This window comes from Peromyscus leucopus, chromosome 2 (genome assembly GCF_004664715.2).
Source record: "Peromyscus leucopus breed LL Stock chromosome 2, UCI_PerLeu_2.1, whole genome shotgun sequence".
In the NCBI taxonomy this organism is placed as follows: domain Eukaryota; kingdom Metazoa; phylum Chordata; class Mammalia; order Rodentia; family Cricetidae; genus Peromyscus; species Peromyscus leucopus.
Window position 1 is genome coordinate 121,296,093 of NC_051064.1, and position 20,453 is coordinate 121,316,545.

General features: G+C 43.9%; 1 protein-coding gene across 1 annotated transcript; it reads left to right on the forward strand.

The window, feature by feature from the left end:
* On the forward strand, positions 1-1,921 carry Guca2a (guanylate cyclase activator 2A). The gene is made up of 3 exons (XM_028886429.2): positions 1-309; positions 1,073-1,280; positions 1,664-1,921. Exons 1-3 carry the CDS (start codon positions 235-237, stop codon positions 1,726-1,728), a joined length of 348 nt encoding a protein of 115 aa, XP_028742262.1. The 5' UTR covers positions 1-234; the 3' UTR covers positions 1,729-1,921.
* The last annotated feature ends 18,532 nt before the right edge of the window (positions 1,922-20,453 follow it).

A 20,453-nucleotide genomic window follows, 5' to 3' on the forward strand; every position in this document is an offset into this window, starting at 1 on the left:
GTAAATGTAAGAGCCCAGCCCAGCTGTGGGTCAAAGTAGTGCCCAGGGAGGGGCTGGGGCTCTGTTGATCTCTTATCTCCCAGGCTCCCTCGGCCTTATCTGATGAGACTCAGCAGGCAGCTGATGAGGCTGACCAGGCCCCAGGGTTACTGAGTAACCCCGGCCTCTTTAAAAGCCCCACTGTTTACCTGGACACCCGGCACTGGCCAGTTCTCCACACTGCACGCTGCTGCCATGAATGCCTGCTTGCTCTCTCTGCTGTGCCTCCTGGGTGCCTTGGCTCTCCTGGTAGAGGGGGTCACTGTGCAGGTATGGCCCCATCCCTACTTGGTCTGGCCCTTCCTTGGAATCCTGAAACGAGGGATGGGTTTCCTCTGGGACCCTCGAGTCCTGTTAGCCATGCAATTTTCTCCCTTCAAACATGGAGGAGAAAACACTCAGAGAGACAGCAAGAAATAACAGCCGGGATAGACAGTGGCAGAGTGCCTGGAGTCTGGCTGCTCCCACGTCCCACTGCAACCCGGCAGCACCAGGAAGGAGGGGTTGTTGGTGGCACTTAACAGAACAGAAATGTGAGCTTCACAAAGGTTCCGAAACAGCCAGAGCCAGTGGCTAGGAAGGGAGGTGGCTGGACTCCGATCTAGGCCTGGTTCCCCCCTCTTGCACTTGCCTGGAGTGCCAGGCTTGGTCCCAGGCTTCGACTGCACATCATGAAGACCTAGATGATTGGGCAGACCTACGGGTGACACCAGACGCAAGCTGGGCTGTCAGCAAATGGGTCCTGCTCGCTCGGGGAGACCTCTGGGAGCCTTTCATTGCTTCTTGAGGTGGAGACCCTCCGGCAAGTGAAGACAGCCTGGGCTAGCTTGCTCACAGGTCAGCCACAGCATCCCTGGCTCTCCACAGCTGCTTCCCTATTCCTCACACGGTCGTGTGTGCAGAAGTTCAGGCCTCTTGCAAGCCCAGGGACACAGAGGTCTGACCTCATGCTGCCCCACAGATCGTCCCAAGTAAGCCACCCAGGCTGGCGTCTCCTGCAGCCTGGCCTCATGCTCTGGCTGTCTCTTTCCAGGATGGAGACCTGTCCTTTCCTCTAGAGTCAGTGAAACAGCTGAAGGACCTCCAGGAGGCACCGGAGTCCCTGCTGGTGAATCACAAGAAGTTTGCTCCCAGGCTTGCCGCGCCTTTGGCACCACGACTGTGTGGCCATCCTGCATTTCCAGAAGCACTGAAGCCCCTCTGCAGGAAACCCAACGCGGAGGAGATCCTGAAGAAGCTGCGTGAGTGGCCTCTTCCCTAATGTGGCTGGGGTGTGCTCTGATTGGCGGTGCTTGAGGAGGAGATGTGCTCTGATTGGTTAGTCCTAATTGGTAACGGCTGAAGCCTCTTAGAAAGGCCTTCATTCCGAAGCATGGGATAAAAGGAACCCGTGTCCCATCTGATCATAACTCCATCTTCTTTCTGGGTAGAAGCTGCACTTATTGGCAGGTCTCAGTAATTCATATGCCCCGTGTGAGGCAGAAAGCCCCGAGGGTCAGAGGAGACAAGCCTGCTGGGATTATCTTGGTGGCTGGTGACAGATGTCCAAAATCTAGTTGAAGAGAGGCAGGGGCAAGGTGGGAAGGGTGGCTGCCTCTCACCAGGCTCCTTCTCTCTTGACCAGAGGCCATTGCTCACGACCCAAACACATGTGAGATCTGTGCCTACGCTGCTTGCACTGGATGCTAGGACGACACCGTTGGTCTTCTCAGCCTGCATGGAAGCCCCTTCTACCTCTGGAAGCAGGCGTGCTGACAAACTCCCGCCCCCAGCATCTCGCCCTACCTTGCCCAGGGCAGGGAGGAGGCTGGGGAGACAGTCACCTGGAGAAGTCCTCCCTGGGGGCTGTGCTAACCCTCAGGCAATAAACGAGACTCCGGTACTCCGTGCATTTTGCCTTCATTTCTTCCCTCCACGTCAGTCTAGCAGTCCTGCAGCGCTGTGGACACTCACCTGCCCTCAGAAAGTTGGGGTTCAGTATGCAAAGTAGAAGGCTCCACTCCCTTGCTGAGTTCTTCCACCACACAATGATACAGGGGGACCACCCAAGAGGGTGAAATCTTGACTTTTCTTACCTATCCCCTGCGGTCGCCAAGCCGCTAAGTCACGTGAGGACCGGAATCTGAGCTGGTTTGGGTGTCCCACAGTCATGGGCGTTTGACCCACCACTCAGGATCTGGCTTCCTCTGACCAACGCTGCTGCCTCTGCCCCTCCTATGATCCTGTTCACAGCGGCACCTCCATCCCTCTTCCTGCACGCCTGGTTAGGTTACCAGCCCAGGTTCCGTGGCTGCTTCCTCCATGGCCTTTCCTGGTCCTCCCCAAGAAGAATGCTTATGCCCTGTGGTCATCTGTACCTCCTGCACAGCTCAGACCGCCCTGCTGATGACTTCTGTGCATGAGGAAGTTCTTCCACCCTCACTTGGGGTTCACTCTACCCCCAGTGATGATTGTTGAAAGAATAACAGTGTGGGAGGAAAATCCAGGACTCCGCGGGTCCCAGCCTCTGGTCGTCCACATCCTGTGTGATGTTAGGGAGACCACTTCCCTTCTCTGTGCTTTGGTTTCCTTCTCTGTAACAATATCTAGCTTTAGACTCTGCAGTGATGCATTTCAAGCTCCCACTTCAGGCCTGATAGAAACCTAAGAGGCATTCTTTAAATAGTTTTTAAAGAAAGCAAACAAACAAATAAACAAACAAGAAAGCAAAGTCAAGGGTCAGGCTGAGAATGGGTTAAGCAGGAGACGACACAGCACAGGAGCCATACAGTTAGCAAGGATATGGGGGACAGAGAAAGGAGGCCATTGGGATCTGTTCTAGGGGAGTGTGAGGAGGGGAATTACTATGGGGGTGAGGGGTGGGGGGGGCTGTGGCGCTTCAGACAGGCTTCCTTCCTGTGGTCTGGAATTCAGAGGGTACCCAGGAGGCTTTTCGAGGAGGAGGAGGAGGAGGAGGAGGGTCTTTTCATTGTCCTGGGATCTGCAGTGGATTTCAAAACCAATACTAAGTAGGGAAGAAGAGAAACTTCCAGAAGGTAGGGATGGTGGGAAGACATAAAGGTACTGGGGTGGTTCAGTCTACACAGTGTGGAGCTGGGGAGGCAAGCAGGACAGTGCTTCTGCCAGACTCTGAGGCTGGCCTGCCTTGTGTACAAACAGGGTTGGTAACAGATTCCTCTCAGGGTTACTGAGGGATTTGACAGACTGTATGGTGGATAGCGTCATTTAATGCTTCAACATCGGAGCCAGATTCAATGAGCGTGACTTTGGGCAGCAAGACTTGTTATGCCCAGGTCGTGAGGACCCCCAAAAGACCACCACAGAGACCGAATCCCATATGTAAAAGCAAAGAGCCTTGATTTTCAAGCTCTGGGGCTTGGTCTCTCTGTCTATCTGACACAGTGGTAAGAGCAGAGAACCCTGAGCCCAGGCGGGGTAGAGTTTTTATCATAGCAGAGGTTGGGGTGAGGGGATTTCCAGGGTTCAGGACTGATTGGCTGACATTTGTCTAGGGATGTCTATAAAACAAAAATAGGTGTGTACTAGACTCAGGGACATCTGGCCACCTTATCTAATGGTTGGAATGTTTGGGATGTCAGGTACTTTCCCTTAGACGTAGGCCCTCCCTGGGTGGGGTCAGCTTATGGCTTTTCCTGGGTCTGGGTGTTGCCTGCCAGTAAGCCTGTCACAGAAGCTGTGTCTGGGCCTCTAAGCCTATCATGGCAGCTGTGTGGTCAAGCTGTTTTGGGGCCCCTCCACAAGACTCAGTTTCCCTGGCTGCAAAATGGAGATCTCGGGAGGTGGAGGGAAAGGATTAGGAATTTAGTCATCCTCAGCTCCTAGCCTGAAACCCTGTCTCACAAACAAAGAAACGTGAGATGAAAGTTCTACTTTGTAGAGATGAGTGACGATTAAATACTGAAAGAGTTCCTTTAAAAAATTCAGATTTATTTAAATTTTAATGTGTACTAGTGTTCTGCCTGTATATGTATGTGAATTACATACATGCCTGGTGCCCTTGGAGGCCAGAGGAGGGTGTTGATACCCTAGAACTGGAGTTATGGATGGTTATGAGCCACTATGTGGTACTGTGGACTGAATCAGGGGTCCACTGTAGGAGCAACAAGTGCTCTTAACACTGAACCATTTCTCCAGCACCCTGAAAAAGTTCTTAAAGCTCCACGACCCCCATATCAATCAATGGGTTAAGGCAAAAATTAGAAGCAAAGCTGAGGTCCGGCTTTCCACATAGAAAAATGAAAGCACAGCGTGCCAATGCTGGTGGACATGGGCAGCTCAGGAGCACATTTGCAGCAACAAGGGCATGTGTGGACAAGAGCATTTCAAGTTAAAAGCCTGACGTCACACTCAGGGAGTGGAGAAAAGAACAAACTATGCCCAAACTTTGCAGAAGGAAATAATAAAGATCAGTGCAGAAATAAAAGAAATAACAACAATAAAACCAAAAGGTGGGCTGATGCCCTTTTCTGGCTTCCACAAGGTACTTTGGCACATGTGATAAATAGACATATACATACAGACAATACCCCCACACACACATACACACACAAAAATCAAAATAAATAAGTAAATAACAAAATAAGGTAAAAGCCAGAGGGGCATCCTTGTCTTTTCCCTGATCTTAGAAGGGAAGTTTTTATGTTATTTATTCCAGTCACTATTTTTCTTTTTGTTTTAGATTTATTTATTTATTCATTTCATGCCTCTGTGAGTATCTGCATGAGTTTATGTGCATCACATGAGTGTGGGTGTGCCACCGCGCGGGTGCTGGGAGTCCAACCCAGGTCCTCGAGAAGGGCAGCCATGTCCCGTCTCTGCTCCCCAGACTGCCCTTCTTTGACATGGTACTGGAGGTTCTAATAAGAACCATTCGACAAGAAAGCAGAAGCACTGAACTCAGCAAGTACGAAATACAATTATCTGTTTGCTGATGACACAATCGTATACAAAGTTCCACGGAGCTCACCTAAAAAACCTCATTGTAAGCCGGGCGGTGGTGGTGGCGCACGCTTTTAATCCCAGCACTCGGGAGGCAGAGGCAGGCGGATCTCTGTGAGTTCGAGGCCAGTCTGGGCTACCAAGTGAGCTCCAGGAAAAAGTGCAAAGCTACACAGAGAAACCCTGTCTCGAAAAACCAAACAACAAAACAACAATAAAAACTCATTGTAACTAACAGACAATCCAGGAAAGCTTCAGGCTACAGAATTTACATTACAAAAGTCAGTATCCTGTCTCTACACTAACAAGAAGCTCCCCAGAACACATAGTCAAGGAAATTCCTTTCACAGTAGGAACGACAATAAAAATGGTAACTCTGAAACAATTTAAGGTAGGAAGTGAAGGAACTATATACTAAAAAATTTAAAAAAAACTTAATGAAAGGAATTGAAAGGCATCTCCTTTATTCATGGATTAGAAAAATAATCTAGAATGTTCACAGTACCCAATGTTCAATCCAATACAACTCTAATCAAAGCTTCAAATATGTTTTTTACAAAAATAGAAAAAAAAATCTTAAAATTCATATGAATATGAATTCACACAAGACTTGAATATCCAAAGAAATCTTTTGTTTTTGTTTTTGTTTTTAATTTTTGAGACAAGTTTCACATAGCTCAGGCTGGCCTAGAACTAATTACTGGGTGATGATGACCTTGACCTTAGGATCCTCCTGTTGGGTGTGAGCCACTAAGCCCGGTTTATGTGATGGTGGGTGGGAAACCTAGGGCCCTGTGTGTGAATTCTACCAACGGGCCGTACCCCAGTCCTAGCCAAAGCAAGCTTAAGCAAAATGAACAAAGCCAGGCTCATCATACTGTAAGAGTTTAAATGAGAAATGTCCCCCATAGTCTTGGGCATTTGGAAAGACTTAGGCGATGTGGCTGTGCTGGAGGAAGTCGCTGGGGGAGGGTGCTGAGGACTTAGGCCTACTGTAGTTTGCATTTTCTGGTTATGGTAGAGGATGTGAGCTCTCCGCATCCTGCTCCAGTGCCATGCCGCCCACCTTCTGCTGCTCCTCCCCATCATGAAAGACTCTGACCCCTCAGGAATTTTAAACTGGAAAACTTTCTTCTGTAAGAAGCTTTGGTCGTGGTGTTTCGTCACTGTAAGGGAAATGTAACTAGTATGCATACTGTCTTAACTCAGAGTCTACCCCAAAGCTATGGGAGTCAAAACAACAGGGCACTCACAAGAAACAAAGGGGGAAAAAAGCAGACAGAAGCCAAAGGAACACATAACTACCAGGAAAGAAAAGCCACCATGAGTTTACCCAGCCAGGAGCTCTGAGAGCTGCTGGCGCAACAGTGGCGTGCATGTTAGGGGAACACCCAACCTCTTTCTGCTCAGATTTAAAGCCCGCTCCATAAGACGGAACCCATGCCTGGTATGGGCCCCAAACTTCATAGCTGACTAGGTCATAGGCCACAGGGGCATAACCTGATACTATTTCCCTGCTAGATGGAAATAGTAATAAACTGCCCTTGAAGTTCTTATCTTTTTTTTTAAGATTTATTTATTTATTATGTATATAGTGTTCTGTCTGCATATCAGATCTTGTTACAGATGGTTGTGGGCCACCATGTGGGTGCTGGGAATTGAACTCAGAATCTCTAAAAGAGCAGCCAGTGCTCTTAACCGCTGAGCCGTCTCTCCAGCCCAAAGTTCTTATCTTTACACCCATAGATAAGTGCGTCTCTCAGCCCTCATCAGAGAAACTTCTTTTTCAGTAGATGGTGGCTAATACAGAGACCAATAACCAGTCATTGTGCAGAGAATTAGAGACTATAAAGTGCACAGCAGCTGGGACCGTATGCACATGCCTGCCCAAGAGCAAGTCAGCCCAGATCTCAGAATGGACTGGGGAGGGGTGCATGAAGTCCCACCCCTAGCTGAGGATCTGTTGGCAGCTGGTGGCTACTGGGGAAGGGAGAGTGGGTTTTCTTCAGGGATGCTGCCCCTGAGAGCTTATCTATGGTCCAGTAGACTACCTACACTTAGTACATATAAGCAGCACTAAATAGACTAGTGGGTACTGCTGTGAGATGTTCTGTATGTTAAATGTGTTGCTCTGATTGGTTAATAAATAAAACACTGATTGGCCAGTAGCCAGGCAGGAAGTATAGGCGGGACAAGGAGAGAGGAGAATTTTGGGAAGTAGAAGGCTCAGTCAGAGAGACGCTGCCAGCCGCCCCCATGACAAGCGAGATGTAAGGTACCGGTAAGCCACAAGCCATGTGGCAACTTATAGATTAATAGAAATGGGTTAATTTAAGATATAAGAACAGATAGCAAGAAGCCTGCCACGGCCATACAGTTTGTAAGCAATATAAGTCTCTGTGTGTTTACTTGGTTGGGTCTGAGCCGCTGCGGGACTGGCGGGTGAGAGTGATTTGTCCTGACCAAGGGCAGGCAGGACTGTAGAAAAACTCTAGCTACAGGGTACTAAACCAAAGAGAGAGCGAGAGCGAGAGCGAGAGCGAGAGCGAGAGCGAGAGAGAGAGAGAGAGAGAGAGAGAGAGAGAGAGAGGAGTTGACAGGAAGGGATGGAGAGATGGCTCAGGGGTTAAGAGCACCGGCTGCTCTTCCAGAGGTCCCAGAGTTCAATTCCCAGTAACCACATGGTGGCTCACGACCTTATAGTGGGATGTGATGCTCTCTTCTGGCATAAAGTTGATAGAGTACTCATATACATAAAATAAATAAATCTTAAAAAAATAAATTGGTAGGAAAGTATGGGCAAGGATAAAGGAAGTATTGGAGGAGAGGGGATGGGGATGGATTGGATCCAAACACCTTGTATGCATGTATGAATATTAAATAAAATATTAAAAAAGAAACCAACGGAACAGACCAGGGAGCCCAGAAATAAATTCACAGCTGATCTTTAACAAAAGTACCCAAATCACACAACAAGAAAATGATAGATTCTTCAATAAATGGTGCTGGGAAAACTGGATATCAGTATGTAAAAGAATGAAACTAGACTCTTCCCACTACAGACACAAAAGCAAAACAGCTCAAAGTCAAGACTAGAATGTAAGACTGAACTGTGTGTACTGGGGGAGAAGACGGGAGGACATTGCCTGGCATTGCTCTTGGTCATGAGTTTCCAAGCACAGACAGAAACAAAAACGGACAGACAGGAGGACAGCTAAGGAGACAGTCAACCGAATAAAGAGTAGTGTGAAAGAGAGCAGTATGTGTGACTTGTGCATCTGATGAGGGATTAACACTCAAAACAGAAAACAATTCAAACAGTCCAGAAAAGATGGAATTGTAAAATGGGTGTGGGCCCCTGAGCCATTACTCAGAAGCTATTCAAATAGCCAACAGGTGTGAGTGTGTGTGTGTGTGTGTGTGTGTGTGTGTGTGTGTGTGTGTGTGTGCTCAGTGCCACAAGCCATGGGGAAAGCCTGCTAATGCCACAATGCATCACTTCTAAAAATGGGGATGTTTTAAAAGGGGATAACATGGGGGCTGGAGAGATGGCTCAGTGGCTAAGAGCACTGGCTGTTCTTGGAGAGGACCCGGGTTTGCTTTCCAGCATCCACACGGCAGCTCACAGACATCTGCAACTCCAGTTCCAGGGGATCTGACTCCCTCTTCTGACCTCCAAAGTCACCAGGCATGCATGTGGTGCACAGACAAATATGCAGGCAAAACATTCATACATATAAAATAAACAAATCTATAAAAACACAGGATAATCATAGTGTTAGGAGGATGTGGAGTGAAGGGAAGGTGATGTTAATGTAGCTGGGCTGAAGATGTGGCTCAGTTGGTAGAATGCTCGACTAGCATGCATGAAGTCCTAGGTTTAAAAGTCAGCACTGCATAAACTGGCCACAGTGGATGTCTATAATCCCAGCACTGATAAGGTGGAGGCAGGAGGATCAGAAGATCATGGATGTAATGAGTTGGAGGCTAGCCTGGGGTACATGAGACCCTATCTTAAAAATAAACAAATGTGAGAAGAACAGGTGAGTGACCGCCTGCCAGCTGAACTGCCCACTCCCTAGATTTGGTTCCCCAAAGACCCATCTCCTCCACCTCACCACCCATCCCACCCCTACCCACACCTCCACTGCTCAAGTACAGGCCGCACCAGTCAGAAGAACAGGTGCAGCATGCCAGTCAGAACAGAGACCCCTAAGGAAGGCCAAACTAGCCACTAGAAGTCCAGCCCCCAACTTGGACAGAGACTCCCTACTTGATCAGAGGTCACTCTAGAAATCCAGGACACAAAGACCAGAAGACCAAAGAGGAAACAGAAACCAAGGAACAAAACACTCATCCAACAAAGACAAACTCAGAAATTAACACCTAGACCTATAATCATCTCAAACCCAGATGCCTAAACGCCAGTGTGATAACACAATCAACAGCAGAAAGAGCAATACGGCATCACCAGAGCCCAGCTATCCTATGACAGCAGAACCTGAGTATTCCAACAGAGCTGAAGCACAAGGAAACAACCTTAAACCAACTTTATGAAGACAATAGAGGTCCTTAAAGAGAAATTGAAAAAAAAAATCCCCTAAAGAAATTGAGGAAAAGACAAACAAAAAATTGGAGGAAATCAATAAATCCATTAAAGGATGCCAAAAAAAAAAAAAAAAAAAAGCCAAGAAAAAACAAACAGGTGAAGGAACTGTTTAAAGACTTGAAAATTGAAATAGAAGCAACAAAGAAAACACAAACGGAGGGAATTCTGAAAACAGAAATCTGGGAAAGCAAACTGGAACTACAGGCGCCAACATCACCAACATACAAGAGACTGAAGAGAGAATCTCAGGCATTGAAGATATGACAGAGGAAATAGATTCATTGGTCAAAGAAAATGCTGTATCTATGCTGGGTAGTGGTGGCATCCACCTTTAGTCCCATCATTTAGGAGGCAGAGATGGGCAGATCTCTGTGAGCCTGGTCTACAGAACAAGTTCCAGGAAAAAAAGAAAAAAGAAAGAAAGAAAATATTAAATCTAAAATCTAACACAAAACATCCAGGAAATCTGGGACACTTTGAGAAGACAAAGCCTAAGAATAATAGGAATAGGAGAAGGTAAATAATCTGTGCCCCAAACCCCAGAAAATATATTTAACAAAATCATAGAAAATTTTCTTAACCTAAAAAAGGAGATGGCTATAAAGGTAGAAGAAGCTCACAGAACACCAAATAGATTGGACCAGGAAAGAAAGTCCCCATATCACACAATAATCAAAATGCTAAACATACAAAACAAAGAATATTAAAAGCTGCAAAGGAAAAAGACCAAGTAACGTATAAAGGCAGATCTATTAGAATTACACCCAACTTCTAACAGATACTATAAAAGCCAGAGGGCATGAACAGATGTCTTGTAGACGCTAAGAGACCATGGATGCCAGCCCAGGCTACTATACCCTGCAAAACTTTCAATCACCATAGATGGAGAAAACAAGATATTCCATGACAAAGTCAAATTTAAACAATATCTATCCATAAATATCTATGCCCTACAGAAGGTACTAGAAGGAAAACTCCAACCCAAGGAGATTAACTACACCAATGAAAACATAGGCAATAAATAATTTCACACCAGCAAACCCCAAAGAAGGGAAACACACACACACACACACACACACACACACACACACACACACACACACATGAACGCACATTATCACAACCACAAAAAATAACAGGAATTAACAATCACTGGTCATTAATTTCTCTCAATATCAATGGACTCAATTCTCTAATAAAAAGACACAGGTTAACAGAATGGATATGAAAACATGATACATCCTTCTGCTACATACAAGAAATAGAACTCAACATCAAAGACAGACATTACCTCTGAGTAAAGGATTGGAATATGATCTTCCAAGCAAATGGACCTAAGAAGCAAGCTGGTGTAGCTATTAATATCTAACAAAATAGATTTCAAACCAAAATTAATCAAAAGAGATGGTGAAGGATATGCGGTATTGTATTCCCCCAAATATTGTGCATGCTAATAAACTTATCTGGGGTCAGAGACAGAACAGCCACAATATTAAACATAAAGGATAGGCAGTGGTAGCATATGCCTTTAATCTTAGCATTCCAGAGGCAGAAATCTATGTGTTCAAGGATATAGCCAGGCATGGTGACTCATTACACCTTTAATCCCAGAAAGCAAGCCTTTTAATCCCAGGGAGTGGTGGTAGAAAGCAGAAAGGTATATAAAGCGTGAGGACCAGAAACTAGAAGCATTTGCCTGGTTAAGCTTTCAGGCAACAGTTCAGCTGAGATTCATTCCGGATGAGGACTCAGAAGCCTCCAGTCTGAGGAAACAAGACCAGCTGAGGATCCGGCGAGGTGAGGTGGTTTGTTCTGGTTCTCTAATCTTCCAGTTCACCCCAATACCTGGCTCAGGTTTGATTTTATTAATAAGAACTTTTAGATTCATGCTACAAGGATATTTCATACTCATCAAAGGAAAAATTCACCAAGAAAACATTACAGTTCTTTATATCTATGTCCCTAATGCATGGGCACCCACATTTGTAAAAGAAACATTACTAAAGTTTAAATCACACATCGAACCTCACACATTAATCATGGGAGACTTCAGTATCCTACTCTCACCAAGACAGGTCATCTGGACAAAAAAACTAAACAGAGAAATAATGGAGCTAACAGACATTATGACTCAATGAACCTAACAGATATCTACAGAATATTTCACCCAAATACAAAAGAACATACCTTCTTTGCTGGGGCCATATTAGAGGAGCAGCAGATGGCAATTGAAGTTCAGGTGTCAGCCCACCAGGAGGAAAATCCCTGATGGGTGAATCTCGGAGAGGCAAGGCCCTGAGACCACAGACTCCAGAATGTCTTTTGCTTCTGCTGTGCCTTTACAGGTTTGCTGCTGCTATCTTTCTCTGGGATCTGGCATGGTGTGAAAGGGTGGGGGGAGATTACCACTGCCTGTAATGTAGTGTGTTTATCTTATGGAAACATCCCATTCTACCGGGCATTTTTACCTATGGATTATTATGGAGATGATTTCTTCTTAAGATGTACTGTCTAATTAATAATAATAATAATGTTAGCTTTAATAGAGTTTTGATGATTAAAAATATAAATAAGGAAGTGTCACACAGCTAGAATACATCAATTTCTATTGAGGAGCAGTATAGACCGTGGCTTAGGTTAATGATTTAAAAAAAAAAAATTGAGTCCCAGTAGCCCAGCTAGCTTAAATTCTTTAAATTTAAATTTAAGAATTTAAGGATTCTTTTGGGAGTTGGGAGATATGTTCACAGGTTTCAGAGTGCATCACAGCTGAAAGAAAGCTTTGAAAATAACTTAAAGTTAGACTAAAATGTTTTTGTTAAATAGCTTTGAGGTGAAAATCCAAGAAGATGATCTAAAGTTTTAGAAAGGCTCATAGTTGAGTGAGAAACTCTTTAAGGTCAGGCAGGGAACAAGAACAAAGCAGCTTAATTATTCCTAGCTGACTGTACCTCCCTTGCTAGGATTGGTCAATGATCAAAGGTGATGATTAATCCCTTGTACCCATTTTGCCCTCAATCTTCCGATATAAGACACTATTGATGAGTGGGTATGCACTCTAAAGGTTTAAAGTAGAGCCGACTGTTTTTCATGTATAAAAGTCTAGGTTTATGATTACTTATAAGATTGCCTTTCAAGATAAGTAATAAAGTGATTGGTCTTTTCTTTGTAACTGCCAAATGCGGGCTGCCCATAAAAGAATTCCTTGCTTGCCTACACTGTTAATCTATAACAAGTTGCTTGTGTATGAACATATGTGGGTTCTCGGGACAATTTTTTTTTCACCTGTAATACGTAAAATGTTTAATCATGTTAAGGGATATGGAATACAAGTTTCTTACTTGTATTCATTGTAATAATTCACTTGAAAAATAGAATGTAACCACATTTTAATTTTTATACTGCCTGAAAGATTTTGCTGGGATATAATGAGCTGTAAGGGAAAAAATAAAGATAGAGTTAGAAGAAAAGCATCAAGAATAGAGTTAGAAGGAAAACATCAAGAATAAGAGATGGAAATCACCAGGAAAAATAAGAAGAGAATTCAAAAGAAGAATAAAGAAAAGGTCTGGAGGAAACCATCAAGAGAGTGTGTGGGTGTCTTTTCCTTTACCCCCTCAGATAAAAAAAGACACAGTAAGTCAACTCTGTGGATTCCCTTTGAGCCCTGTGCTGTTAGAGGCTGGTCCCCCAGGCAGCAAAACTTCTTCTCATTACCTTGAGGAACATTCTCTAAAATTGACCACATACTCAGTCACAAAGCAAATCTCAACAGACACAAGAAAATTGAAATAACCTCCTGTAAACTATCAGACCACTGGATTTCAACAACAAAAACAACAGAAAGCTTACAACTTGTGGAAACCGAACAACTGTCTACTGAATGACTACTGAGTCAAGGCAGAAATAAAGAAAGAAATTAAAGACTACTTAGAATTCAATGACAATGAATGCACAACCTACCCAAACTTATGGGACATAATGAAAGCGATACTAGGATGAAAGTTCATAGCACTGAGTGTCTTCATAAAGAAATTGCAGAGATCTCACACTAGTGTCTTAACTGCACACCTGAAAGCTTCTAAAAGAAGAAAACACACCCAAGAGAAGTAGATGGCATGAAATCATCAAACTTGGGGCTGAAATCAATAAAACAGAAACAAAGAGAACAGTACAAAGAATCAGTGAAACAAAAGAGTCCAGTCTTTGAGAGAATCAACAGCATAGACAAACTAACTAAAAGACAGAGAAAGAATATCCATATTAACAAAATTAGAAATGAAAAGAGACATAGCAACCGACACCAAGGAAATATGAAGAATCACTAGGTCATACTTCAAACACCTGTACTCCACTAAGTTGGAAAATCTAAAAGAAATGGATAACTTCCTGCTAGATACCACTGAACAAAGTTAAATCAAGATCAAATGAATAATTTAAATAGGCCTATAACTCCTAAGGAAATAGAAGTAATCATTAAAAGTCTCCCAACCAAAACAAACAAACAAACAAACAAACAACAACAACAGGGCCAGATGGTTTTAGTGCAGAATTCTATCAGACTTTCAAAAAAGAGCTAATAACAATACTCCTCAAATTATTTCATAAAATATAAACAGGAGGTACATTACCTAATTCATTTTATGAGGCCACAGTTATCCTGATACCCAAACCACACAAATATTCAACAAAGAAAGAGAATTATAGACCAACTTCCCTCATGAATATTGATCCAAAAATACTCAATAAAGTACTTGCAAACTGAATCCAAGAACACATAAAAAAGATCATCCACTGCCAGGTGGTGGTGGTGCACACCTTTAATCCCAGCACTTGGGAGGCAGAGGCAGGTGGAACTCTGTGAGTGCTAGCCCAGCCTAGTCTACAGGGTGAGTTCCAGGACAGGCTCCAAAGCTACACAGAGAAACCCTATCTTGAAAAAGAAAAAAAAAATCATCCACCATGATCAAGTAGGCTTCATCCTAGAGATGCAGGGATGGATTCACATATGAAAATCTGTCAAAGTAATCCACCATATCAATAAACTGAAAGAAAAAAACCCACATGATCATCTCATTAGATGATGAAAAAGTCTTTGAGAAAATCCAACACCTCTTCATGATAAAAGTTTTGGAGAAGTCAGGGATACAAGGGACATACTTAAACATAATAAAGGCAATTTACAGCAAGCCTGTAGCCAACATCAAATTAAATGGTGAGAAACTCAAAGCAATTCCACTAAATCAGGAACAAGACAAGGCTGTCCACTCTCTCCATATGTATTCAATATAGTACTTGAAGTTCTAGCTTGAGCAATGAGGCAACCAAAAGAAATAAAGGGGATACAAATTGGAAAGGAAGAAGTCAAAGTATCACCATTTGCAGATGATGTGATAGTATACACAAGTGACCCTAAAAATTCTGCCAGAGAACTTCTACAGCTAATCAAAACCTTCGGCAAAGTGGCTGGATACAAGATTAATTAAAAAAAAAAAAAAGCAATAGCTCTCCTATATACAAATGACAAATGACTGAGAAAGAAATCAGGGAAGCAACACCATTCACAATAACCACAAATAATATAAATATCTTGGGGGTAACTCTAACCAAGCAAGTGAAAAACCTGTATGGTAGAAATTTCAACTCTTTGAAGAAGGAAATTGAAGAAGATATCAGAAGATGGAAAGATCTCCCATGTTCATGGATCAGTAGGATTAACAGTAAAAATGGCCATCCTACCCAAAGGGATCCCCAGATTCAATGCAATCCCCATCAAAATTCCAACACAATACTTTTTTTTTAAATTAAGAGATTTTCTATTAATTTTACATACCAACCATAGATTCCCCTGTCCTCCCTCCTCCTGCCCCACAGCCTTCCTCCCTAACCTCTCCCTCCATTCCTACCTCCTTCAAGGCAAGGTCTCCCATGGGGGTCAGGAGAGCCTGGTACATTCAGTTGAGGCAGGTTCAACAACCCCCCCCCCCGCCCCCCCGCACAAAGGCTGCTCAAAGTGTCTCACCATAGGCACTGGGCTCCAAAAAGCTGGCTCATGCACTAGGGACAGGTCCTGATCCCACTGCCTGGGGACCCCTATACAGTTCAAGTTAAAAAACTGTCTCACTTATCCAGAGGGCCTAGTCCAGTACCATGGGGGCTCCTCAGCTATTGGTCCACAGTTTATGCATTTCCACTAGTTTGGCTAGTTGTCTCTGTACTTTTTCCAGTCATGGTCTTGATATCCCTTGCTCATAGAATCCCTCCTCTATCTCATTGATTGGAATCCTGGAGCTCTGCCTGGGACCTGGCCATGGATCTCTGCATCTGCTTCCATCAGTCACTGGATGAGGGTTCTATGATGACAGATAGGGTATTCAGCCATCCTATCACCAGAGTAGGCCAGCTCAGGCACCCTCTTGACTATTGCCAGTAGTCTATAGTGGAGTCATCCTTGTGGATTCCTGGGAATCTCCCTAGCACTCTGCTTCTCCCTAGTCCCATGGTGTCTTCATTTATCATGGTATCTCTTTCCTTGTTCTCCCACTCTGTTCCCATTCTAGCTTGAACCTCCCACTCCCCTAAGCTCTTATTCCCCATCCTTTGCCCTCCATTACTCCCCTTCACCCCCAGTTTACACATGTAGATCTATCTATTTCCCCTTCCCAGGGTGATCCATGTGTCCCTCTCAGGGTTCTCCTTATTAGCTAGCTTCTCTGAAGCTGTGGTTTATAGTCTGGTTATTCTTTGCTTTACATCTAGTATCCCTTATGAGTGAGTACACATCGTGTTTGTCCTTCTGAGTCTGGGTTACCTCACTTAGGATGATATTTTCTAGTTCCATCCATTTGCCTGCAAATTTCATGATGTCATTGTTTTTTACTGCTGAGTAGTACTCCATTGTGTATATGTACCACATTTTCTTTATCCATTCTTCAGTTGAGGGGCATCTAGGTTGTTTCCAGGTTTTGGCTATTACGAATAATGAATATGATAGGATGGCTGCTATGAACATAGTTGAGTATGTGTCCTTGTGGTATGTTTGAGCATTCCTTGGGTATATGCCCAAGGGTGGTATAGCTGGTTCTTGAGGAAGATTGATTCCCAATTTTCTGAGAAACCATCATACTGATTTCCAAAGTGGCTGTACAAGTTCAATTTCCCACCAACAATGTAGAAGTGTTCCCCTTGCTCCACATCCTCTCCAACATAAGCTGTCTTCAGTGTTTTTGATCTTAGCCGTTCTGACAGGTGTAAGATCATATCTCAGAGTTGTTTTGATTTGCATTTCCCTGATGATTAGGGATGTTGAGCAATTCCTTAAATGTCTTTTGGCCATTTAAGATTCTTCTGTTGAGAATTCTCTGTTTAGCTCTATATCCCATTTTTTTTTTTATTGAATTGTTAGGTGTTCTGATGTCTAGTTTCTTGAGTTCTTTATATATTCTGGAGATCAGCCCTCTGTCAAATGTGGGGTTGGTGAAGATCTTTTCCCATTCTGTAGGCTGTCGTTTTGTCTTATTAACTATGTCCTTTGCCCTACAAAAGCTTTTCAGTTTCAAGAGGTCCCATTTGTTGATTTTTGCTCTCAGTGCCTGTGCTTCTGGTGTTATATTTAGGAAGTGATCTCTGGTGCCAATGTGTTCAGTACTACTTCCTACTTTCTCCTTTATCAGGTTCAGAGTAACTGGATTTATGTGGAGGTCTTTGATCCACTTGGACTTAAGTTTTGTGCACGGTGACAGATATGGATCTATTTGCAGCCTTCTACATGCTGACATCCAGTTATGCCAGCACCATTTGTTCGAGATGCTTTCTTTTTTTCATTGTACAGTTTTGGCTTCTTTGTCAAAAATTAGGTGTTCATACATGTGCGGATTAATGTCAGGGTCTTCAATTCAATTCCATTGGTCCACATGTCAGTTTTTATACCAGTACCAACCTGTTTTTATTAGTGTAGCTCTATAGTAGAGCTTGAAGTCAGGGATTGTGATGCCTCCAGAGGTTGCTTTATTGTACAAGATTCTTTTAGTTATCCTGGGCTTTTTGTTTTTCCATATGAAGTTGAGTATTGTTCTTTCCAGGTCTGTGAAGAATTGTGTTGGGATTTTGATGGGGATTGCATTGAATCTGTAGATTGCTTTTGGTAAGATTGCCATTTTTACTATGTTAATCCTACCTATGTATAAGCATGGGAGATCTTTCCATTTTCTGATATCTTCAATTTCTTTCTTCAGAGACTTAAAGTCCTTGTCATACAGGCACTTCACTTGCTTAGTTAGAGTTACCCCAAGGTATTTTATATTATTTGTGGCTATTGTAGAGGGTGATGTTTCTCTGATTTCTTTCTTAGCCCTTTTATCATTTGTATATAGGAGGACTACTGATTTTTTTTTGAGTTAATCTTATACCTTGCTACCTTACTGAAGGAGTTTATCAGCTATAGGAGTTCCCTGGTAGAATTTTTGGGATAACTTATGTACACTATCATATTGATAGACCCCAGACCCAGGGTACTACCTTCTCGAGTGGGTGCCCCAAGAACCCAGACTCCGGTCCAGTTGATGCAAACAGCAAGAGGTTTATTGAAGCAGCTGTACAGTTGGGCTACTCCTGTCCTGAGAGCAAGTTGCATCCTACTGCAGCCACACAGGTACTTTTAAAGGAAAAACCCACAAAAGCCATAAGATTACAATTCCCATACAATTTGGTTTCAATTGATTTATGTCTAGAGGCTAATTTCACAAGATCATGCTCTGATTCACAGAGTGGGCACAGTCATGTCCTCATGCACATTCTTCCTGAAACCTCAAGTGGGGTATCAGGGTGGGAGTGAGAGTTACACAAAGGTTACAGTGGTCTTTCCTGGAACACTTGCAACTATCCCAGTCACAATTGACCGCATCTCTTAATAGAAATCTCTTTACATTGTTACATTGTGGCAGGGGTGATTGAGTAATGGCTGAGTCAGGTTGCCCTTGGAACTAGCTTTTTAGTTCCTCATTTTCCTGGGGCTTGGGAGGGGGTGTATGAGCCTGAAGGGTTAGGGTTTTTCATTCCCCCATTTTCTTTTTGGCAAATTTTAATCTTAAAATTATGGTATCCTATATTTTAGTAACCTTTAAAGCTTGGTATTGTTGGGTTAAAACAAGGCCTGTACAACAGATAATCTCTCCCATATAAATTGTAGTAACATTTTTAAAATGCATGGGCCAAAGGTTAAAAGCAGGAGTAAAATAAGTAAGGGTCCCATAATTGCAGATACCAGGGTTGTCATCCATGGGGACCTATTAAACCATTCTTCAAACCAGCCTTGTTGAGCTTCCCGATCTCTCTGTCTTTTATCCAATCTAGCTCGGAGCTTTTCCATGGAGTCCCTGACTACCCCTGAGTTGTCTACATAAAAACAGCATTCTTCTCCTAAGGCGGCACAGAGGCCATTTTCTTTTAAGAATAGTAGATCCAATCCTCTTCTATTTTGGAGTACTACTTTTGACAGGGAGGTAAGGGACTGTGCTAACTTTGAAACCGACTGCTCTAATGCTTGGAGGTCCTCATCGACTGCAGCCTGGAGGATTAAATAATGCTGGTTCTCCTGAATCAAGGCAGTTGTCCCAGGCCCAACCCCTACAGCGACTCCGAGCCCTAGCAGAGCTGCCAGAGTTAGAGACACAGGTTTGTGTCTGAAGTGAGTGGAGTGGCTGGAATAGAAATTTTCAAGGGTGCCTGCCGGGTGGAGATATATTCTGGACCATCGCACAGAAGCCTCCCTCTGTTTCTAACCTTTTAAGGACTTTAATGGATACATAAGGAGTCAGCCTGGTGGTGCAGGCCCACCATGAGTCTTTAGGTGGGATGATGTATGGTCCCTGTATATTGGAAGTTGGGATGGTCTTATTACAGAGGCTAGCTTGTAGCCCCGTAGGTTGCCCAATGCAAAGGCCTGCTTCGTTAATTTCAGTTAGAGTTAGTTTAGGGGTCACATTCCAGCGACAAGTGGAAGCCTCGCCGATGGTGTAATTTCCAACATTGGCAATTCCCTCGTAATAAGGGGGTGCCGCCCCTAGGCATAGCCAGCAGGGGTCTGCCAAGCTAGGCTTGGTTTGGTTAATGATCCCAAAAGCTCCTTCTATCAGGTTGAACATTCTCTTCCCGGTACCCTGTGGGTGCCAGGCATTGAGTTTGGTAGTGTTGGTAACTACCCGAGTCAGAGTGGTGCCCTGGATCATGGTAGATCTAGGGGTCGGCCCTATGAGTCTTGGGGTGTCTCTTGTTTGGCCCCAAGACTTGTGGAGGGCACAAATCGATGGGAAAGAGTGATGAGGGTCCCCCAATCATATCCTGTAAGGCTTTAATGTCGTAACCCCCAGGTTCCTGGTACTTTGGAGGGGTCTTTGCAATTAAATATCAGTAGGAGATTGTATCTACCTCGCCTGGATAGCAAACATGCCCACAATCTTTTCATCCTATTGAAAGAGGGTCATTACCCTGCTTTGTGCCCCATTTTTTTTTTTTTTTGCCACTCTACCAAAAGACGATGTCTCGCAACCCCATTTATCACAGTAGAATTGCCGTGGGGAGTTACATTCCAAGCGGCGGGTGTTTTTGTTCCCAGGGCAAACATACCAGTCATCAAACCAAGCCACACCATGAATCCTCTCTCCTAGAGTTTCAAGGATCTTTTTGAGGTCTGCTTTTTATCTCATTTGGATATCCAACTCTGTTTGGGCCGATGAAAGATTTAGTATCCAGAACGACATCAGTGCCCACAACAGTTAGGGTCCAGGTAGTTGTTCCTGGTGTATGGGGGTTATTCATAGACAGTGTCCTAGTCATCCCCATTATGAAG